This window comes from Cinclus cinclus, chromosome 1, assembly GCF_963662255.1.
Source record: "Cinclus cinclus chromosome 1, bCinCin1.1, whole genome shotgun sequence".
In the NCBI taxonomy this organism is placed as follows: Eukaryota; Metazoa; Chordata; class Aves; order Passeriformes; family Cinclidae; genus Cinclus; species Cinclus cinclus.
Genome location: NC_085046.1, coordinates 46,816,725 through 46,841,343, shown reverse-complemented (window position 1 = coordinate 46,841,343; position 24,619 = coordinate 46,816,725). Strand labels below are relative to the sequence as shown.

General features: G+C 39.4%; 1 protein-coding gene across 1 annotated transcript in view; it reads left to right on the top strand.

Moving 5' to 3' along the window:
* Nucleotides 1–24,619, top strand: part of AOAH (acyloxyacyl hydrolase) — a 74,457-nt gene that overhangs the window by 29,493 nt on the left and 20,345 nt on the right. Inside the window, 10 exon segments of the mRNA XM_062497296.1 lie at nucleotides 204–263; nucleotides 5,595–5,665; nucleotides 6,962–7,022; nucleotides 7,528–7,598; nucleotides 8,191–8,239; nucleotides 8,524–8,572; nucleotides 9,675–9,769; nucleotides 17,344–17,435; nucleotides 19,347–19,429; nucleotides 24,412–24,448. Of these exon segments, the coding sequence (XP_062353280.1) occupies nucleotides 204–263; nucleotides 5,595–5,665; nucleotides 6,962–7,022; nucleotides 7,528–7,598; nucleotides 8,191–8,239; nucleotides 8,524–8,572; nucleotides 9,675–9,769; nucleotides 17,344–17,435; nucleotides 19,347–19,429; nucleotides 24,412–24,448 (668 nt within the window).

The following is a 24,619-nucleotide window of genomic DNA, read 5'->3' as shown; positions in this document are numbered from 1 at the left end:
GCAACTGGAGTTTCATAGAAGGTGACTGGATAATTGGTTGTTAGTCCTATAAAAATAATTGATGAGGAGTTTGTGGACTCATACATCATTTCTGTGCTGTGACTGATAGTAAAATAGAAAAAATTGTAGGAAATGGGGAGAAAAGTTGGTAGGATACCGTGAGGCTGATCTGGTTGTTTTTCATTTTGTTCTTGCTGTCCTAGGTGGGACTGAGTGTTGCAATAAGAAATGCAAAAAGAATTATGAAGGCTTCCAAGGACCTGGTAAGAAATTGATGGCATTAGGCTGTTTTTTTATCAGGACTGAATCCTTGTTTGGTTTGTTTTTAACTGACTGTGAATCCTCCTGATTAGCATTGAATTGAATGCTGGCTCACTTCTATTTGATACAGGATCTGCTCAATCAGGTGACCTGGAAGAGAGGGAGAAATAAATTATGAAAGTATGGGGAAAGCATTAAAAAACAAAGAAAAATGCAGCTACCTTGTAGGTGTATGTAAGTGGGTGCCTCATGAACTGACCCACTGCCTCAGAGCAGAGCAATTGTGCTTTGGGACTGTCTGAAAGCAATGGCCTGGATGCAAATTCTGTATATTTTTCCTTTATTTGTGAGATGCTGCCTTTGTCTCTAAAATTTGAAAAATGAGGTTTGAAATCTTGCTGTCTCCAACAGTTTTCAGATTTGTAGAGGATCTCTAAAGGTTAGCAGAGAAGGATAGCTTTTATTCTGCTAGGTTCACTTAGTTGAGTCAGTTCAGCCCTACAGTTGGCTTCCAGTTGTCTTCAGGCACTTAATGCAAAGGAAATGCTTTAACTGTTTATGAAGAAATTATTGATACTGCTAATTCCTGTGATGCTACTCACAAAAGTGAAAATTGAGGTTCCTAATTAGTCTTTAGCCAAGCCAGGGAAATAAATGAAGCACAGTATAGACGGGCCTCAGCTCCTGCAGAACAGCAGCCAGGAGGATCTCTTATGTATTTTTCTTCCTTTTTTGGTGCTGTGCTGCTGATGGCCTGAAATTTCCACTCAAATTGCATGAAATTGTTGTTCTTCTTTCCCTGGAGCAAGTCTCCATGTTAAAATCTGTAATGAGATGCTCTGAGTCAAGCAGGTCCTCTCTGTGAGTTGGAGATCAGGTGCAGGCATGGGGCTGGAGAGGGACTGGCATAGGGATGCTGCCCTTTGAGACACAATTCCTTTGCTTCCTTCATGTGCCCTTTCCCTTGGAAAATTGGGCTGAGTCCCTCATATGGCCAGCCACATCCCATTTTCTTGGGCTGGGTGTGCCACATCCTTTCAGGATGTCCTGGGTAGGGTGGCATGATTGGCATCAATCTTTGGGTACAATAGGCTCTCATATTTATCCTTTACTCTCTGTATCCTGAAAACTGCTCAATGCCCTGATACCTCTCTCAATCTCCACTGACCCTTGGCCCCTTCCTGCTCCTAGCTGCCTATTTACCAGTGGGAAGGGCAAACAGACTGAAAGCACAAAGGTCACAGCTGGGTTTCAATGTTTTTTCAAACCTCCTGCCAATGCAAGGTTAGCTCAAATTAAAACATGTATCATATGTTTGCTTGGGCTCTCCCAAATAACTGATTCGTAGTGTGCTTCCTGTAATGATCTGGGCTGAAACTTATTTTCAACCTGGGCAATAAAAATAAAATTTACAGAGGCATTACTTCAGCTTGCAATTTCCCATTTACCCAGACTGAAGTTACTTTCAGATCTAGAAAAATAATGCAGTAAGAAACATAAAGGAGAATCTCTAGGAGGGAGCACAGTGTGAATCATGTTCACATAAGCCATGTATCTGAGAGCAGCTGTGTGTGACGAAATAGTAAGGAAATCACCTGCCCAATCTCAAGGCTGCCAAATCATGATCTGTTACCTGCACAGGCAGATACACCTTAGTGAGAGCTAAGGTGCTCTCACTGCCTGGTGAGAAGATTACCTGGCTGAGTGTGTGGGTGAGGGACCAGAAACACCCCAGCTGTGATACGACATCCTTGCATCTGCATCAATGAAGAAAGAAAAACATTTATCTGGCCTCTTTCATGCTCTGGCTTATAGTAGACCAAAACTTCAAATTAGATCTATTAATTCTTCCCATATCTGCTCTTTTGGTTGCTTTTGCTGCATTGTATGTTTGGGGAAAGCCTTCTGAAGAAGTTCTTGTAAGTTAACATCTTGACATGGCAGCTGTATGTGACTATATGTATGTGTACAAAAAAAGAAATGTCATGATAGCTGTTGTAATGAGAATGGGAGATCCATCTGGATCCCAGGATTTCACATGTACTTGGAATTTCTTAGGATCATTATGAGTTTGGGGGAAAGAAAGTAATTCAGCAGATGCAGATATGCAGTGAAAGCGGCTACAACTCAAAAAATTCTAATAAATGTGTCCATTCATTAAAATAAGTGAGCCATCTCTAAGGCACTGATTTAAATCAAACACCAACAAGCATTAGGGGCTCATTGTTATTCTTTTTAGTAAAACCAATTAAAATAACTACAGAAGTATCATTAGGGAATGTTAACAGGCAATGAATAGGATTTTAGTGTTATCAATCAATGTGAGCACCTCTAGCATTAACTTTTCTTGTGGGCGGAGAAGATACTAAGGAGTATCTTTGAGCAATAGCAATGAAAGAAGGGTGATTCGAGTTCTGGCATTTAATGAGAGCATGCATCATTTTTACAATCCTGTCATGACTATGAGGTCCCTGAAAGTCACAGCCTGGCAGTGGGACAAGTGGGAAGCCATGGAGGGAGACCAAAGCTAACTGACAGGCAGAGGACATAAGCTGATCTCCTGCCCATCTACTCTTGTTACACTGGGGCAAGTAGTCTGTCTGTCAATAGCTCATGCTGCAATTATAGCCTGTCTCTGCTAGGAATGACAAAATAGCGCCTGTTCACACAAAAATTCTCACTTTTTTTTTATACCTGTATTCCTTGTCTTTTGAGAGTACCACAAGACACCCTCAAAGAGCAGATGAGTCACTCTCCTGCAAAATGCCAGGCAGAGCTAAAGCATTACCTCCAGATCTCACTGTTTCACCTGCTGTGGGAATACAAAGGCTGTGGAGCTAGAGGCTGCTGGGCTTCAGAATGCTGCTGCAGCTGGTCCTAAGCAATACCTACAGCATTGCCAGGTCATCATCATGCATCCACTTCCACCAAAGTTGGACAGTCTTTGGAAGCACAGAATAACCTTCCTTTGAAACCAATGGAGAGCCAGTCAGCAAGAATTTTGAAAAGGCCAGCTGAGAAAAAGGCAGAAATTATTTTTTTCTGTTTACATCAAAGAGTAAACTTTTAGCACAGTCTGCAAACAAATAAAATGAGATTTTATTTACGTATTTATTTTTTGCAAGCCCTGTAGTTTGTATTTCTGGTGCTGTTTTGGCTCCAGGTGCCTTAACTTCAAAGGCTTTGCATACTGTGACTTAGGCTGAAGTGAAAAGCTGACAGCTCAGATGAAGCTCTTGCAAATTTTAACCTGATGGAAGTTTTAAAGAGTCTCTGGTGCTTCTATTGAGAGGATTAGTCCTACATGAAGGAGGGTCAGGGAAGTGATTTATTTCCTCTTTCCTGGAAGTTTACACTGGTTTGCAAATCTCTTTGAGAAAAGCTGGCATCCTGTCTATGTACCTGTCAAGCTCTCTGCCCACCTGACCATACACAGAGAGCAAAAAGGAGGCCTGTGTCCCAGCTGTGCTGCCAAGACACAGCCCTAAGGCAGCCAATATCTTGAATACAGAGGTGCAGAGGGATGGGGAAGTGCAGAGGGCAACTGGAGGTGTAGCATTGGGACCAGGTTGGCCTTTCAGCCTAAGGAAAGTCCCCACTTCCTGGCTGGTTTTGGCTTTCCCCCCCACTTCTTCTGTGGGTGTGTTCTGGTTTCTCCTTTCATTCCACCAGTATATCCTCCCCCTCCAAGCCAGTGTGAATAAAGTTTTGTCATGTGAGTGTGTTGGACAGAGCTGAAGAAAGTTAAATGGTGGCTTTTTTCAGGTTTCTTTTCTCCCTGACCTTCTTTTTTTCTTTTCTCCTTGATTTCACTTTTGCCACTTTCAGAAAGAGCACTATTACAGCTCCTACTCCACTGCAGATCTCTCCTCGTCCTCCTCCATATCAGTGGTACTTGAAAAAGGTACCACTCTTCTTCGTCTTCACCTTGCTGCATGGTCACTTCAGCACCAGCATAAATGTTGGCTGCAATCTTTGTACTACGGGCTGTGTCCCCTCTCCACTACCCCAGTTCTTCTTTCAACACTGAGTTCCTGGCTTGTGGCATATTTCTGTGCCGGACCTCCTGCTCTGGGCAACATGAGACCCTTGTCTCTATCACCCTTTGTTACCTGTCCAAGCACCTTCCCAAGGAGTGTAGGCAATGCCCTATGCTCCTTGGACTCACTGCCTTGCTGTGCTCCCTCAAAGCTCTCCTTTGTCACTCAGAGCTGTATACACTGGGGCTATAGACGCACATGGTGTATACTAACCTTCAAATGGCCCCACCTGAGCTGTATCCAAGCTTTACCTTCTGTTTTATATTGGGTATGGGTTGTAATATCAGTAGGTTGAGGACAACCTTACTCTTTTTTTATGTGTATATAAAGTATGTTACACAAGGCAGTTGGTCCAAGGACAGAGCTTCTAAGTGCTATGTCTGTATAAACAACTACCCTTCTTTGCATAAAATTTTGAGAATGCCCAGCTACTCATCTGTTCAATATTTACATGGCAAATGTAGCTTCAGTGAATACAGAGAATTAGGCTGTGCACCAATTAGCCTTCTGCATTTAGAGACCACTTGAGCACTCTCAGTGTTTCAAGACCAACTGAATTTACAGTGAAGCCAAATGAGCAGCATGTTTGTGGGATTAATTGCCCATGCAACACAATTCATTAGGAAGGTCTCTTTCAGCTTCTGAAGCTTCCTGGCTATCTGAAACATCAACTGGATTGGCCCAGGGCTATGGGTTACAGGCTTCTAATGTTGAAGGAGTTTTTCTAGCAGCAGCTGTCTTTTATCTCTTACAGGTTTGGCCAAGATAAAATCTAGATTTCCAGGTTAAAATCTTATTTAAAAAATCAAGGGTATTCTACACATAGTCTGGATCTCTCATTTCTCCTCTTCTTAGAGTTGTCCCTGGGCTTTAGCATGTAGAAACTGGACTCATGGCTCCCAAGTGTATGGCTTTCACTAGTTTTGCACTGTCAGGTGCCACCATGTTTACCAAACATGAGAATAGTAATTTTTTACAAGGAATGAAAAAAAATTGGTTACATGAGAGAAGACAGAGAGAAGACCAGAAACTTTTCTTTCCTTTTTGAGTTTTACAGGTCATTGAAAGCAAGAATAGTTGGGCTGTAAAATGCTCAGCCTTAATCCTTGACTGCCATGTCAGGTCTAAATCCTCTGGCATGTAGCATCCTTATTGACATCAATGGAGTTTTTGGATGTTTCTAGGCAGAAAATACATGGTTTAGCTCTGTAATTTACTAACACTGAATATCCCAAGCTACACCACCTCTGTGAACTAATGCATCCATCTACTTTTATTTTTCTTCCTCTCCAGAAAAGCTTCTTGGGGTTCTCAAGTGTATGTGCATTTCCTCTTCTGGCTAACCTGTGTGAGAAGATTAAATAGTATGTATACATTTTCAGTCCTTAACCAGAAACAGATCATGGTAAATTTGCTTCTTTCTAAAGTCATCAGCTAATATAGCTTCCCATACTTTACTTATGTTGGTTTCCTTTATAAAACCACTGTATAGGTTGTACAGAAGGACCTTGCACAGAGTTCAGGTAAGTAATATTTTTCACAGGGATCCTTGTGGCTATTTTAGTGCTTAAACCATTTGCTCAGTTTTAGCACATCCCAGAGCTCAAATATGTGGCACATTGACAGATGTGACATCTCCAAGAGGCAGCCACCTTTCTTCTTCATTTAATTTATTCACCCAGTTGTGGTGCCCATGTTTCAGTGCAGGAAGGCCACCAGCACCTCCATAACTCTGTGAGGAACCTGAATTTAATGTCAGTTATGAAGCATAGAACAACTCCAAGGTGTTCAAGAAAGTCAGGTAAATGGCATCCAGGAAAAACAACTCATGACAATGCTGACTTTGAGTCAGTTTCTAAGAAAGGCCAAGGACATCAGCTGGGCAATTGCTTGTAAAACCAAATTATTTGTCAATGTACTCCAATGACTTGGAGGAATACTCAAGCAGGTCTAAGAATAATTCAGGATTATCTGCTGTATATTTGACTAAATCAAATGCTGAGACTAACTTGCTCACCTATTTCTGCTCATTTAATTGAAACTGCAAATATCGGGAGTTTATTTGGAAAGGATTGATTGGCATAAAAAATCTTGCAAGTGTCTTTTGAAATGTTAATCAGGACACATAAGCTGAGTTTGAGCTCTGTGAGTTCAGACAGTGGAAGTGGGATTGAAATTGTATATCTTATGTTGGATTGCATGTGTTCAACTCAGCTTTTCTGATCTTTCCCTTATGCACTCTCTCACCATCTTTGGTTTTTTATTTCTTCTTTCTGTAGCTAAAAAAAAAAAACCAAAACAACCAACTAAACAAACAAAACAACTAAAACCAACCAACCAACAAAAAAATCCCAACCTTCTACCACAGATTTGTTGTCCTAGTTTGTTTTAGAGACTGCAGGTTTGACATTGAAGCCATACAGGAGTACATCAGCCTCACCTCCAGAGCTCAGTCCGCAGATATTGAAATACAGAATTTGCTCTTTTGGGCAGGATCACTTTGCTGAAGTACAAGGACAGAGCTACAACTGAATATAGAGCAGTGAATATTATGCCAGTTATTACTTGTTCTGTGCACTTCACTGTGTTCTTTACTTTCTTAAGAGATTCCCTTCCATATGTTAATATATGGGTTTTGTTTTTGTTTTTTTATTTTACAGTGTTCTAAGAAATAAACTGCCTTTTGAAGATTTTGACGGAGATAAATTTAGTACTTTCCCAGTAAGCAAAACCTTTCCTTCGGTACAGTAATTCCTTGATAAGGAGAATGTCTCTGGGATTCCTCCTACTTTCTTCAAAGATTTATCCATTAATGTGAAATTAGGTATAGGAATAAAATGAATGGAAATTTTTTTGTCATAAAATATCGGGTTTTTTCTTGGATGAAAAAGCAATCATTCATGTGTTCCACCTGGGGAAATGCACACATAAAGCTGTGCTCACTGCAGAATCAAATTGCTCTGCTGCTGTGTGGTTGTTTACTGAATGAATAAGAGGTGAAGTAAAATCATATTAAACCAAAAAATAAATTGCCAAGATTTCTTACTTCTGCACCAAAGCATGCTAGGTGTCACTTATTAAAACTTAGCAAAGGGACTCTGGAATACAACCTGTTTACTGGGTTTTATTCCTACACCTTTATTTAGATTCTCATTTTAGGTATTTTAAATTAAAAGTGCAAGAGTAATAATGGCTGTCCTATCTGCTTGTTTTTCCTGGCCTTTAGACCTTGAGGGGCTATCACTGGCGAGGCAGAGATTGCAATGACAAGAACACAGCCGTGTACCCTGGCAGACGGTAAAGATTTAATTATTTTAAAGGCTTCTTATTAATTGTGGCTTTGAGAAAAATAAACTACAGATTTTATTTTGATCATCCTCTTAGACAGCACATCACATTGATTTCACTGTGAGGGAGATAAGAGGGGATGATCAAGACCAGGGATGGGACTCATTTGAAGGGGTGCTGCACAAATTTCTTTCCTTTCTCTGAAGCATCTTCAGCTAAAATTGGTCAGACAGACCAGAGGTGGGGTGGGAGTCATGCCACTGACTAAAAGGATAAGTTTTATTCAGCAACTTCCACTATTAAATTTAAATTAATATTGCATTTTGCTTGGAAAAATTGCCTCTCCTAGACCCAAAGGGGAAAAAACCCCACCCTTCCATGCAGAAAGGAATTATTAATTCCTTTTTAATCTTGGTGAAAAATGGAATTGTGGATCTGGTGGGGTTTTTTGGTGGTTGTTTTTTTGTTTGGTTGGTTTGTTTTGTTTGGGGTTTTTTTTGTTTTGTTTCTGTTTGGTTTTTTTGTTTGTTTTGGTTTGGTTTGGTTTTGGTTTTGTTTTTTTTCTGGTGACATTTCTTATCCTTTTGTATCTCCATTTTAGTCCTGATAATTGGGATGCAAAAAGTGACTCTAACTGCAATGGCATATGGGTAAGTAAATTAAGTTATACCTTTCTGATTGCTGTTCCTCTTTTGTTCTCTTTGGTCTTTGATTAGCCTTACAAATGTTTCTTTTTTATTTCTTCTAGTTTTATTAGCTGATACTAAGTTTGTTTATTAGTACTTATGATTGTTTAAATTATAGCTTATGTGATTAATTTAAACATACATATACTTATTAAAATAATGTAATGGGAAACATCATTATTATGATGCAGTGCCATTCTTCAGGTGCTAGATAGATGTTCTTATCTACCCTTTCTCTTCTCCAACAGGGTGTGGATCCAAAAGATGGAATTCCCTATGAGGAGAAATTCTGCAAAGGTAAATCATTAACGTCAATGTGAGAAACCATGTGCCTTATGTATTATTTTTATAAATATTTCAATACTTGCATATTCACAAGGCAAGGGAAAGACAACAGGCTTTATAATATTATTAGAAAAGCAAAATTATTTAGTTTTTTAGCTTGAGGATGGGTAAAGATGAAACTTGAAAAGCACAGGTAATTTCCTGTTAAAAGTCAGCTCAGTAATGAAGTTGAATACATAGACTGGGGACAGCAGCAAACTGAGATGTCAGTTCTGCATCTCCTCTGGTGCCTGAAGACTGATCCAGAGTAATGGCTTTGCGATTTAGGGAAGCAGCTTAACATTTGCATTTGTCCAGTTTTACCTCTTGCCATAAATACATATATTTTTTTCCAGAGAAGGCTTTAAAGGGGTGAAGTGATGGCATCAGCTGATCTCCCTGACCATGATGTGGGTGGGTGCCTGTGTGTCCACAATGCACGAATAAAAGCCTTACAAACCAGTGGTGACTGCCAGTCACCTCACCTTACACTGAAATCAGTATCCTGGGGATGAACCATTGCTGGGCAAGACTCCTCGACATTTTTAGATAAAAATCTAATCTATAAACATTAAGTGAGATTTATTATAAACCAGACAGATTGTTCTAACGGAAATACTCATATGAATAGCACATCCACCACCCAGTTCTGTTATAAGGAGCTTTGAGCAATTTTCTGAGTAATCCGATTTCCCTAAATATTTGAGTACTTTTTAATGCATAATCTATGGATAGTAAAAATAAACAGTCTGCACAGCAGAACTTCTGCTGAAATTACACACAATCTGAATACAAGCACAGTTCTTTTCCAACTAGCAAGACCTCCCCCTGTTTTTCATGCCCAGTCCCCAGTTGTTTCTCTAAGGTTGTTGGCAAATGCCAATTAGACAGTTTCTGCTGCAGATGGAGTGCAAATCTTATTGCAGTGTCTGAACGTTTAAGCCATGTGAAAAGTGGTGTAGTCAGTCATCCTGTGACTCCATCAGCTGCTACTGCTGTTCCTCTTTAAGCACTCTCCAAGCTTGGTTTCAGTTTGCTCTTTCTGCCCATGTGACTAACTAAATGCATCCATCAGGTGCAGACTCAAAAGGTGTTGTGCTCTTGGGAGACTCAGCTGGTGCTCACTTCCACATCCCTCCAGAGTGGATGACCGTCACACAGATGTCAGTGGTGAGGAAACACGTTCAGCCAAAAACACTGATTGCCATTTGCTTTCTCTGCTGTGCTGCAGGTTGCTGAGGGGAAACAAGTGCAAAATGCTTCACTGCACTTGAATTTGTAGTTATTGTCTCACATGTACCAGTCACCTCCCGCATCTGCTCCTATGAAGATAAAACAAACACAGCCTTGTGCTACTGCCACTCCTTTGACATCTGTGCAGTTGGGTCAGGGAAGAGTTTGGCTGCAGTGTTGTAATGCTGTGCCAGAGACACAAAGCAGGACATCTGGCTTTCCATGCATGTGCCTGCAACCCAAGGAGACCCGTGCTGTCTGTGGGATCAGACCTGTCATTAGCAGGCTGGTTGGAATGGCTCCTTGCTGTGAGAGTGTTTGCAGAAGTGACCCTGCTGATAGTTGGGGAATTTCTGCTTGAGGAATTTGGCTTTGAAATTACATGCCCTGGTTTGTTTTTCCTCATCCTGTGTCATATGCAAAACGGGTCTCATAACTTCAGGGTTTGTTTTTGAGGATTGTTGAACAAATGCATTTGCAGATGTTTGAGTGTCATCCAAGTATTTATAATAGATTTGTCCTTAAGGGAAGAGCTCCTTTGACCATAAAATATCACTGTCACACTGATGTCTATCCTTGGGTGGTATCCCAACATTTCCTATTTTCAAAAAACAACAAAATCCACCTCACTGTGAACTATACTGAGCCTGCTGCACTTCACTGGCATGTAATGAAATAATTGAGAGGAAAAGATCATTCCAGGAAACTGCAATTATGCGGTGGAGATAAATGTGCAGGTATGTTCCTAACCTTCCCTGTTGTTTCCTACCCTGAACTGCTGTTAGTACCTAGCCAGGGAGGACTGTACCTTGTCCTTCTCTGCACAAGGGTCTGTTGCACAGTGGTGAGCAGATAAATCATCATTGCCCACCTTTCCTGATGGAAACCTTCTACTCATCCACTGGCGTCCATAGAATAAGGTTACAGACATTTTCTGGAGAGCAATTCTGTTTCCAGACTGTTAGTAGTTGCAGTGCTGTGGGAGGTCTGAGAGTTTCGTGGGTTTTTTTCCAGTTTTGCTCCCAGAGCTGATTTAAATGTTGCAGATTAGCCATTGTTTTTCTTTGTTAAATGCTTATGAGCAACAATTAGATGAATGACACTGATGACAGAGCTGATGAGGAACATAATAAATTAGCACTAATGATAATTGAGATTATCTCATCTAATAAAGATGATCATAATACTGATGACAATGATGATTCTGACAGTAACGCTGGTAGTAAGGCCATGTAGGCAAGAACATGTAGGCAAGAACACAGACTACATCAGCATTTTATTATCACTGTAAGGAATATTAAGAAAGAATTTCTCTTGCTTGAAGCTTGCTGATCCATCAGCTGGATGGGTCAAGGTCTGCTAATAGCATGCCAAGGCACAAGCTTTGAAATTGGGAGCTGGAGTGCAGTTTACAAAAGTGAGTTTTGGAGACTCTTTGTTTCTGTCTGATGAGTGTAGAGTAGCTTGCATGGGGAGGGAGCTGGTGCACTCTGTGTAAAGCCCAAAAAATATATGTGAGTTTTGGGATAGGAAACAACATATTTTTTTTCTAGGACTATTTCCTAGCTTTTCTACCAACCTGGCAAAAATACATCAGTTAAATATTAATGCAGACATACAGAGATCTCAGTTGTATAAAAACTATTATCTGTCATTAAACTCTAGCGAAAGTAAAAAGATATTTAATTTGAAGCTCACCACAAGCATGAAAGTTGTCACCTGAGCACAAAAACGCTAGCAATACTATTTCTGAACTACTTCAGATTTATCACTGCCTCTTCCTTTTCCTTGTCCTCTGTGTCTTGCTTTCTCTGTGGGGAATATCAACAATATCAACTGCAATTTAACTGCCTTGGGGTTGTGAAGGAACAATACTGTTGTCTCTTGTGTTGTATTAAATGCCACTGGCAAATATCCTTTTTGAAGCACATCCAGGGATGATTCTGTGACCAGAGATAGTGCAGAGAGTCTATGTTCTCATGTTACAGGAAACATCTTTAATCTGGGACCACAGCAAGAATTTGAAGTTAGGCTTTGGAGAGGAGAGGATAAGGCTTTGTGTACCTGCTGTTCCCTTGTGCTGTGTAACTCAAGACACTTTGCTTTGATTCTGCCAAAATTTATTTGATAAGATACATAAAAATATTAGTTTGTCAAATCTATTGTCAATTTGTTTTATCCAGTCAAAGTTATAAAGTTCAAAGCTTTAATTTCCATTTCAATAGAATCTCAAACCTCTACATGGAATTTCAAATAGAACTTCCTTGCCTTACCCAGTCTTTTTATCATGTGCACAGGAAAAAGTTGTGTGCCTGTTAATTCAGATTTATTCCATGTATTATATTATGCTTACAAAACTTTAATATTTTTCTGTATTTTTACATATTTATTTTATATGCTTTCTATATTTCACATATTTATATTTATAATTTTATGTGTTTATATATACAAGTGTTTGCATTTACAACTGTAAAGTAGAATTTACACTTAGTAAAAAAGCTGTGGGCCCGTCTGCTAATCAGCACCACATCAGTGAGCTGTTAATTCCAGTTTTAAAGCTAATTAAGTGAGGAAATAATTTTTCAGGAGAGATGCTGAGTATTTCCTGAAGGGGCTCTGCAGAATGGTTGTTTCCCCTGATTTTACTGTATGGAGTCTACCTTGCAAAGGAGAGGCTATGATGAGCAAGGAGACAGAGAATATGAATGAGAAATTCACTCAGGATTTTGTTTGGGTAGCTGGATATTCAGTATAGGGATGACAAAATGGGTATTTGGACTGAACAGCTTTAGAATTCAGATGTCCGTGCCATTGACTTGAAAAGCATTGTTGGGAAGATGCTATACACTGGATTTTGGATTTCATGGTCTAATTAGGAACTTACTGCCCTCTTATCTTTGCACTGTAAGGCTCATAACCCCCGAGTGTAACCTGGTGAGTGAGACATGCTTCTGTTATACATCTCATGTTGTAAGGCATGCATCAAGGTGCATCATTCACTTTTCCATATCAAGTCCTCTGGCATGCTAAATAGCAGAGTGGGTACTCCTGTTTTGCAGTGCTATTTCCAAAGCCTTTACCCAGGATCCAGTCACATATACAGTTAGCATCCCTCTCAGAGTATGTTCTTCCCACAAAGAGCACATGGAGACATTACTTGGTATGGAAAATACACATTATGAGGTGGAAAGATCTTTAAAAATTGAAGCTCAGGCATGCTATTTCTACAGTTGAAACAAACAATCAAAAAAACCCAAAACAACAAAAAACCAGCACTCTTTCCTGTATAGGGGAAGTCACAGATACATTACACAACTTTATTTTGGCTTTATGGCTATCAATAATTCTTGGGTTTGCCAGACTTTAGTTTTAAGAGTTTCAGCAAGAATTGAGCTGAATGTTCATTCCTTTAACCTGAAAATTTAGATGCTAAAAATGAGATTTAATGCAGTAGACATACACTTTATAAGGTTTAGCAAAGCAGAAGTAGTATTGGGGATTCTTTGAGGTAGATGTTTTTTGCAGAAAGCTAATATTGAAAACACTGGTATGTCTAGCGATGAATATTGTGCTCCTGTTGCTCTGTCTATATGCTTACAACTGACTTTCAAATAGCTACTAATTACATCATTTTTTTGTTGTATATCTGAAACAGAAAGAACTTCCATATCTCATTTTAGATACATTTTCATTTTGATGTAAAAGCACTATATTTATAAATGTGATGGAAATAATACCCTTTCTAGAAAGATGCAATTTAAAACTGTTGGATTTCTATTTTGTTGCTGAATAAAGAGAAAATTAAATCCTACATTTATCCATAGTCCAGTAGATACCTAGTTGCCCACAGACTCAAGGAGTTCTCAGGTATCATTAAAGTAACTGTTTCATATTATTTATTTCTCAGTAGAATTCATAATTTCTTTAATGTGAATTCAGGATGTCCTGAACACTGACTTCTTTTTTTTTTGCACCACTAGAAAAAAAACAGGAATTTGATGTGTGAAATTATTTTAAAAAATATTATCTAGCATATTCTCTAGCATTTTAAAAATACTATCTAGCATCCAGGGAAATGCAGGCAGCTCACTTCAAGCTAGCATTGTCCTGACTAAGATATTGTATTTTGTAGTAAATAAGGTAACAGTTTTGCTAATTTCAAATCTTTATCCCTTGCAGCTTTACAGAGCAAAAATGCATCCATGCTTTTTAAAAAGGCTATGCTTTTCTCAAGAGCTTAAGGTTTGCTTATTTGTATACTTAGAATAATAAAGTTGTCTGTGATACTTAATGCTCTCACCAGGATTTGAACAGCATTAAAATCATTATAAAAAGAAACACACATTTTTCCTTCAAATTAAGGTATAACTCAATGATTTTAGGATTTCTAGGACTGACATTTCTAAAGGCTTGTATAAGTGTTAGATTTCCAGTGCCCTTTTGTATTCTGATTTTTAAAATCTCTTGCCACAGCGACCCTGAACCTTGGTGTATGTGCATTTAGCATCAGCCATGGCTTTAGCTGCCCCATGCTTCAAGGTAGGACACATCTAGGAGAGGGGGATGTTCACTGAAATGAGACCCATTTAAGGCATTTGAGGCAAAAGATATGGCATTTGAAGCTAGGCTGGAATAATTTTCTACTGATTCTCTGCTAAAATCTCGCACGTGGGCTGAAGTAGGTTTCTTAGCCAGAATAGTCTAGAGAATGGTATTTAAACAAGACTGTGCTCAAGAGAGCTTTATGCTAAAAGTCAACACAGTTACACCTCTAGAGTGGGACACATTTGCATCTGAGATTAAGCAACACAGTCTGTTAGGCTGTACTTTCCAAAATACATCAATGCAGAGTTTAAGGTTCAGCATTCTTCTGAATTTTCCATTAACTACTTATCTTCACCCTTTGGACCTGAAATATCTTCAAAAGTCTGGCCCTTAAGTTCTTTGTTGGAACAGTGTCAATGTTAAATGTATATACAGTTTTCAAATGCAACCATAATTTTGGGCTCAAATGTTCTTCTTCAAATGAATTTGCAACTCAATTAGGTTCTGCAAAGTTCATATTTAAGCCAAGTTTGCAGGGGAAGAAAAGAAACAGTTAAAAATTACTGGGACTTGTCCAGTGAAGATATTGTTTTGGAGTGTCAGTGGAAAATAATGAGAGAATTGTTTATAAACAATTTGTTTAAAAAGTATTAAATAATTCTTATCTCTTTTATCCTCTAATATATGTGTCACTTACAAGAGCTCATATCTGCAGGGATTTTTTTTCTGTGCTATGTGACTGTTTCTCTCACCTCTAAAGCAAACCTGTGAGGATGAAAACATTGCAAATGGCCAAGTTATGCTGTATTCCCCACTTCTGCTCATAGCTATGCCCTTTAAGTGCTTGTTTGCACACAAAACTAACAGATTTGAAGAAGACAAATTTGAAGATTCTCTGCAGCCTCAAAAAACAAATATTTATTTTTATATGTATGTACACATACACACAGACATATATATATGTGAGAAAGAGAGAACAAACTGAAAAATAATTAAGACAGGCCCCTTTTCACCTTGCTAACTAATGCAGATGTACTGTAAGTGAGTGAAATGTGCTGTTACATGCTTTAAACGGGCATCTGCTGTGCATTAGACTGCTCAGAGCATGGCTTCAGGATTTCCTGTTCTCCAAACCCCCTCCTTTACTTGCCTTTCTGTTGGGGAAGATGAAACAGGAAAACCTTATAAATATGATTGCCTGGCAAAAGATTTTGAGAATATGGAAACTATGAGAGAGATTGAAATGAAAGCCATCTTTGAGATACCAAACCTTAGTTACTGAACAACTGGAAAACAGTAGTATGGCCAGCTGAAAGTAATCCCCTCTTGATTTAACAATTCCCTCTGCTTGCAGACAGGTCCAAGGGTCAGAGCAAACCCTACTAGCTGGGCAGAAGGGGTCCAAAGAGTAGTTTTTAGGGTTTAAAATGTAACACAGTATGGTAATGTAATGATTCTTATAGACTGTATGTAAATGCTATAGGATTTGTATCTTGTATTAGATTGGTTAGAGAAAATTAGAATATTCAGCACAGAAGATTTATTGTATTGTAACGGGAACCTCACTCTCTTACTTTTACTCTCTTACTCTCTTACCCTTCCTTTTACTATTGTTCTTACTCTTACTCTCTTGCTCTCTCAGGCCTGCTCTGAGCTGTGGCTGGCAGCTCCAAGCAGGGCCCTTGCACCCACACCCTTTGCAATAAACCACAAGTTCCAAGACCTGGCTTCAGAGATCTGCCCCGATTGTCCAAACCGCTTGACGCTCCTACACCTTTCCTCCTTTTCCCCTGCATCTCCCTCCATCCTCTTACACTCAAAACCTTTAGACATAAACTTGGTGGGGAGCACAAGATTTAGCTCTCTACCTCCTCAGGTACTCTGACCCTCCTGGATAGAGAATTACCCAACTGCTTGTTGTTTATAGCAGTGAGGTCTTAAGGAAATCCCACAATTGCTTGAAAAGAAAATGAAGCCAATAAATTACATGGATTAAACCAGCCTGTAGGTTCTCTGATTTTATGTTTTGACCTTCTTTTGGTTATTACCTTTTTCATCAGCAGTTTTTCCTCTTCATGAGCACACTGGATTTATATTTTTGTCTTTGTAAGTGTACCCAGAACTAGGAGAAGCTGGAAATTTATTCTATGTTCTGTCCTTCTGAGGTGGCAAAATTTGTCAAGGCTATTTTCCTAACTTTTAATGATTTTTAGGACATTCAGAAAACAAAGTGGAAAATAAAAGGACACTGTTTTGAATGTGCAACATGGCTTGTATCAGTAGAGAGACTTTCACAGGGCCAGTCACTGTAAAAAGCATTAGGGACTAATATCAGCAAAACAGAGATGGGTAAAGGATGCATGTATTTGCACAGGAAGGTTATGTCAGATGATGTGTTTTTCTCCCTTGTCCTTGCCATGCTCAGAGGCCTTTCTGACTCTGTTGCTTTAGTGCCATCCCCAAAATTTAGTGAGGACCAGGTAGAGGTTTTCAGGGGACTGGATATTATGTTCTCAGCACATCCTGCTATAGAGGGCAGGGGAGCTTTGAGACAATTTGACATTATGCCTTTGCCATATTCTCTGGGACATCACACTGCCATCTTGTCCTGTGCCCAAGGCTGACATACTTTTGGGCAGGATGGATGCTGGAGCAATCAGCTGCTGCCTTGGGGGTCTGCACCTGCAGTACATGCCCACATCAGGATGAGTTTTGGACTCTTTCAGGAACAAAGGGTGCCAAGAGCTGCAATTCAGACTCCTCTGCTCCTCTGCTTTTCCCTCCTCCATGTCTTCATATGCCTGTCTTACAAAAGTCAACTTTTTAAGTATATGCATAAATAATTACCACTACTAGCTGTAGTCTCAATTGCTGCTGTCTGCCTAATGCTCAGGCTAAGAAGTTTACTAACAGGATTTTAAGTCTGTGAGGGTGAAACCTGATTGATTAAAAAATTTCTCTTTCAGAAATCATTTGCTACTCTCCCCATGGCATTCAGTGATGAGCTTGACTGGCCCCAGTTCTCAGAGGTTACTGGATTTCTGAATTCTACCATCGGGTAAGCCAACAGAAAAAGTGGCCAAGTCATAGCAGGTTTCTAGGTCTCTTGGAGCACATCAAGGAAGAAACCAAAACAATGGTTGGAAGGGAAGAGAAAAATACTATTCAGCTCTGCATCTGCTCTTTCTAAAACCAAGATCAACCCCGAATCTAGGGCTTTTAGAATATATTTGAAATATATAAGAAAGTCTTTCTGAAATTCAGGATAAGTTTTATAACCAGTCAATGAACCAGTCAATCTGTAATTTAGAAGGAGAAAAACCCCAAATAAATAAAAGTTAAACTATTTTTTTACAACTTTCAGGGGAAGGAGAGCATTGCTTTTAGCAACAAAAATCAACCTTTCTCTTTTCTTATGATTTTTTAATCTTCTTCTCTTTCTCATGTTTCCTTTTTGCTGCTGTAACAGTGGAATAAATGCTATCCCCGTGGTTATTTCATAGTGTTCCCTACTGGGGGTAAATCTTTCATCTCCCCCTCCCACTTTTATTTTTAACACATTTAGAGGGAAATAACAAAAAGATAATTTGAAAGAGTCTGTGACCTAATTTGCTGTGTTAGTTTGGCTCATGTGGATGGAGAATGCAGGGATAGATGGAAAAAGTAAGTCTCTGCCAGAACGGAAGGAAAATAAAGTCCAAACACAAAATACCTTGAAGTGCCTGCAGTTCTAACTGTGAAGTTTAAAAAAACCCTCTTTTTATTAATCATCTCTCTGGCCAGCACTAAGAGGCCTTTGAATCCTGCAAGAGCTTGTAGGATATGATCATCAACCAGTGCCTGGTCTGACCTAAGTTTCAGATAATTTTTATGTCTAGGATTAGTCAGGAATACAGCTGAATGCCAAAGCAAGCATGAGTCAATCCTGAAGAGGCTTTCTACCAGCAGAATTTAAAAGTTGGCAGAATAACATTGTTTTCAGGAAAAATATCTGTTGCACCATATACTTAGACTTTTTTGTTTCCTGTTTTCTTCCTGTGCAAAATCCAGGCTCTCAGCCTCAGCTACATTCACACAGTATGTGCTTTAAGGCAGTTTACTACTTGACAAGCTAACAGGAAAGATCTATGCAGCCTTCTCTATCAGAGCCATTGCAAAATCAACATTTAAAAATTGGTTACAATGCCCAGCCTCTCAGTACACAGTATTGGTCTGGGCTCCAAAGAATCTGAAGCTCACAAGTGATCAGAGCTTAGAACTGCCCCTGAAGTTGTCAGTGATAAGCCTTGGCCCAGTGTTCAGTTTTTACTCTCTTCCACTCTTGAAAGGAAAAAAAAAGCAAACAGCTGCAGCCTGTTAGATAGAAATGACCAGTACTCATGGCTGGAAGCTTGGTCTTCTCATCACCCTTTGGGCTGTTATTCTTTTAATTTGTTTGTTTTTGATTTTGTTTTTGGTTTTGTTTTTTCATTTTTCTCAACAGTGCAAAATAAAGGAGAGAATTTATAACAGCCAAGAATAACCTGTTTTCAGATTAATCTGTCCAAGATTTATAATGCTGGGAAATGATTGCCCTGCCAATATTTCTTCTCTTTTACTTACTGTCCCATAACAACTAATTGAAAAGTCAATTTGTGAACAACGAACAAAATTGTTTTGATAAATGTATAACAAAAATGTTTATAAACACCTTATCTGAATGACCAGGATAAAAATATTGTTCCTGGATGGAACAATGTCAGAGAAAATCAATTTATAGTTTCTGAGGAGGTATCTTTGCTTTATTTTAGGCCACCCTGTTCAAGATTAAAAAGACTTGCCTCCACAAAAACAGAGAGGTGGTGAAACAGAAGAATAACTGGAGAACTGAGTTTTTCAGAGACAAGAACACATTTCATTTATAATATCAGCTGTATTTCCATCATTATCACATGGCTTAAACAGCTTGCATTTTCTCAATTTATTTCAGAGGGTGGACAGACTCTCTGTATCTACGTTTGCGCAAGAGAAATCGCTGTAATCACAGAGACTTGCAGAACATTTCCAAAAATGGTATGTTAACTTTTTAAAACTTTTCTTACTATTATTATTCTTAATATTACTTGTGCTAATAATTGATGCTGCATTAGTGAACATCTGTCAGGAACAAAGAGAAACCCCTTCTTAGTTGCATGAATTTCTTATGGAAAAATAAAGAACAGCACTTATTTAACTCACCACTTACTTAGCTCAGTGGTGCTGGCATCTTAATATCCTCTCAGAGCAGATTTTTAATGAGTAATCGAAGACATAAACAAAATTTAACACAGAGGACAATGACAGGACAAAACTTAACATTGTTGGGTTTTGATTAATTTATTTCATGTGGCAGGCACACATCCTCTTTCTATTATAAAACATTTATATATATATATGTATATATATGTAATATGCATATAAATATGCTGCAGACCTGATCTACCTAGAATTAAGGAAACTGTCTTGCCTGGTAACCCAGTGTGCAGTGAAGAGGAAGAAGATTAATACAAGAAATAAGAAGTGGGTAGAGAAGAAGCTAAGCAGGGAAGAGCAGTGGGTTTTAGAGCAAAGCTGTGTCCCTCCTGCATCTCTCCTGAGGCTAATGCTGCTTAGCATTTGGAGTGGTGACCTTAGACCAAAGACCAAGGTACATGCTTGATGGCTACTGTGAATGATGCTAAATTGGAAAATATTAACCATCCTGGAGTGGGACACATCCTTATACAGGAATAATTTAGATGAGCTTGGGAACAGCACTGGCAGGAATTGCAGCAAATAGCACTGTACAAAACATGCATGACAGAAGCAATGATGTAATTTAGAGAAGTAATTTACTAGTTCTCTATAAACTAGTGGCCCATCAGCCAGAAGTGGAGGAGGGGCAGAGCCATTAAGGTGCAAATAGAAATTCCAAGAAACCATCAGGAGTGCAGGGTAGAAGAGGAAAGAGAGTAAGAGAGGAATGAAGGCAAACTCAGGAAATCCTGAGTTGTCAGAGGGATTGTATGAAGGGGTGACAGTAGTCTTCCTTATAAACTGAGGTTTATGATGTTAGCTTTTTTGTCTTGGATTAACTGATGTCCCTAACAGCAGGTTTAAAAGACACTTGATTATACTGTGATTATGCCTTTTTGTTTCTACTGTATTTAATTAATTTTCATGCTTCCTAAAACTGGCTGCAGAAGCTTGAGAAAATTTATTTTCCTCGGTTAGGTAATTTGGCTATATGGGATGTTCTTTCTTTCCAGCAGATGATTCATGCTAGCTACAAATGAGGAGCCCTGCTGCCTATAGAACTACTTAGAAACTTATTGAATTGTTGGAATTTCCTGAAAAAACACTGGATCAGAAATTATCTGCCCCAGCCCTCCACCTCCAACAAACAGATACATATAAACATCTCTGAGGCAGGTGCCAAGAAGACAGTACTGGAGTCTGTTGCCCAGCAACAGGATGAGGAGCGATAGCCATAAAGATAAAATCCAAGAAGTTTCACCTCAACATGAGGAAGAACTTCTTTACACTGAGGGTGGCAGAGCACTGAACAGCTGCCCAGGGAGGGTGTGGAGTCTCCCTCTCTGGAGACATTCCAAACCCACCCGGATGCATTCCTGTATCACCTGCTTGAGGTGACCCTGCTTTGGCAGGGGGGTTGGACCAGATGATATCCAGAAGTCCCTTTTAACCCAAAAAATTCTGTGATTCTCTTAGTCTGTGATCTTATCTGGCAGAAGAGGTATCACACACAGGTATCATGATGCAGGGATCACTTCCAGGCTCAGATGGGCATTTTTACCTTAAAAATTGCATTCTGGTGCAAGCACCAGTGACACTGGCAATGCCTCTCATATACTTTCCTCCTTCCTGTGGTACACTTGGTGCTCCTGAGGCTCTGAGTCTTCTGTGCAAGTGTTTTATGTCTTTGGAGTCATCAGTCATGTGCTTCTGACCTTCTTGCCTGTAAGTTGCAGGTCACTAGAGTTGGTGGCTCCCACCATTGCATACCTCCAGGTGGGCTTTCTGGTGAAAGAGAATTTAAAAAAGGACCAAACTAGATGGTCAAGGATGACCAGGTCAATGGTTCTCACTTATATCCGATTTGTCTCAGTACTTGATACCCTAATTATCTTGTTCTGCTCTTTCTACATTAATGGGAGTAATACTTAATGTGCTTCCTTTTCCCAATTCCCTTGCAGATTTTTTTAATAATCTCTCACTGTGTTCATAATTAGTTTTTCTCTCCACATGATTCCTTTTCCACTTACACTACAGACACCTGCAGGATACAAAAAGAGGTGAGCCCGTGTCAGGGCAAAAGACTGCAGAAAATTAAGAGGTGAATTTTTAAAAAGGGAAAAATTACCAGTAAGAGAAGAATCTCAGGATATCTTCTCTAAATCATCGCACTGACACTACATTGTAAAGGTTCATTTTTATTGCCTTCTTTGGTGTAATAGTTTCCCAGAATGGGAGAATTTAAAAAGCCACCCTTAGTGCTAGTAAAGCAAACAGCTGGCCACCAGCCTGACCTAACCCCACCCGGGACAACTAAACCTTTCTCTGAAAATTATGCTTCACAGCCCCACATGTGTGCAAGGAAAGGATGCTGATCTGGTGGAGGATGTATACAGCCAAGAGCTAGACCCCAGGGATGGCAAGCCCAGCCAGGCACCAAGAAAAATTTTCTTGTCCAGGTCCCCTATAAAAGCATCAGCACTGTATCAGACTCAGCACAAAGGGACATTTCCCCGCTGCTCTTCTCAGGACATTGCATCTTTACTGTGGAGAAAGGCTTCCCCAGCCTCCATGCTAACAGAATTTCTGCCTTCCCTATCTTAAGAAATCCCATTATCTTCTGGAGGTGGTGGACCCTTCCCTCACAACTAGAAGCAAACCCAACCTTGATTTCCCAACCAAAACTAAAAAAAAAAAAAAATAACCCACTGGTCTGAGAATATTTGGAAATCAACGGAGAGAGAGACGCAGAAAAGGTCAAGGGGTAGATTCCACGACATTCAACAGTGTGAGGGTAGCTGTTCTGCTTTGTCTCCTTTTCTCTCTCAAATGTTTTCATCACAGATTGCATAGTGTATCACAAAAGCTTCCTTGAAGCTTGAATTTACCCATGAAAACTGTTTTCTAAAAAACCTGTTCATTTTCTTGATGTTTTGATTTCTAACTGGGCTAATGCTTTCCACAGAGCTGCTTATAACTACCTATGCTTGTATAGGTAATACATACCCAAGAACAGCTAATGGCTTTTTTTTTTTTTTGTAAATACATTTTAATTTCTAGAGATCACACTAGTTTATTTATGCTGAAACAACAGCCACAGTCCAGGGTGCCTTGTGACAGAATAGCTTAAACAGGGGGTGTTCAGCTCTAACTGAAAGAAGGGCTATTAAACAAAAACACACAAACAAACAAACAAACAAAAAAAAATCTATTGGTAGTTAGGTTCCAAGCCATAGTTTCTAAGGTTTTTGTGGGGCTCTTACCCTGCTGAAAAGAGCTTCTCAATAGAAGGGCTGGATTTTTTAATGGATCAGCAATTCCCAGGAGAGAAGTAGCAGATTGATAAATTCATTTTTAGCTTGGAAGAACTGGATTATTTAAAACATAAAGGATTCCTTGATATATGGGACTGACATCACTGTGAGTGATAATAACAAAGGCATCACTATTAAAATGTAAAATGTAATATTGCTATCTTAGGGGTTTGTCTCTTAGATCTCTTCCCTCATACCAATCCAGCAGGATTTAATGATGTTCTGTCCACAAGTTTCCCCTCAAGAGCTGCAGGGAAGACAGGATTTACTCGACAAAGCAAGCTTCAGAAGCACAATGCAGAAAAGAGAAAGACCAGGAAAGAGTTGAGCTGACAATAAGAGGATAATAAAAGAGGAGAAGGAATGAAAAAAAGAGGCGAGAGTGAAAATACCGCAAAATAAGAGCAAATACTACCTGTAGGATCTGCTTCTCTAAAATTTATGTTTCTGTATGTTGCTATGAGGTGAGCTTCTTGCAACCACAGACCTAGTCTCATCTTGACCAAAGCATAAAATCTTTTTTGTCTCCTTGTTTGCTATCCCTCATGTACTGCAGGGGATGGAGTTTGTGTTCTGGAGATGGTTGGGATGAATATGCATAGCCTATAAAGACCTTCTAATAAGTTTAATGCATAAAAGCTTTACTAAATAAGAACTTTTTTCTCATTCAAAACATAGATGAAATATTACGCATGCTCACAGATATTTAGGTGTAGCCAGCTCTTTTCCTCAAGGATGAGAGATTTTCATCCAACCCTTTGGGTGAATTGCTATTGAAATGCAGAACCTCTTGTGAGGAGTGCAGCTGGCCTAATACTACTTTTTCTGACACTTGCAGGAAGAACAGTGCAGGAGCCCAAACACTGGTGTCTACAGCCATTTAATGTACTTTATGGTGTCTTTCCCACCTCCAGCTGCTTCTCCAGAAGTGCATCTTGTGCTGTACATGCCAGCCCTACTGCAGGTGGCATGGATACTCTGGGATGTCAAAAATGGCACTTGGTGCCCATGTTTAGGACCTGAATCAGTCCCAATGTGGTATAGCTGTGACACACTTACTCTCTTAGAAGAATGAGAACAGTTCCCTTTGCAATTTATAGGGAAAATTAAAATAGATTTACTGTTGACAAGTCAGGTTGGCTGGTTTACAGGAAACTACTATGTTCAACAGATGGGAAGAAGCTGCCAGACCTGGATTTAAAAAAGCCAGATCTAAACAACCCTGCACTTAAAAGTATTTTATTTTCTACAGGCTGAAGTGTGTGACTCAAATAAGAAAGCAGCAGGTCCCTGGATACAGCTTTACTTAGTGCCAACACCTAAAAAGGTTACAGAGATGAATTGTTGCTATTTTAGTGCTCCAACATTCTTGGAAATACGCAATGACGTTTGGTTTTGTATTCAGGGTTTTTTTTGTCAAAATAACAATGTTGTTCTATTTCTCATGTTCTCCCTATCTGTGATCAGGTGGTTCTTCAGGAAACATCCTCTCTTTAATAAATAGGTGAGTGCTTAACAAGAATTCAAGAGCTAACTCAAAGTACAGAAACACTGATGAAGTTCTACCTCTTTGACAGAAACAATCCACTGTGAGGATTATATGTGTGCTCTAAAAAGCACAGCTTCCCTTCACCAGTCTGCTCTGTAGTGCTGGCTGTTTCTTCTCTAGTATAAA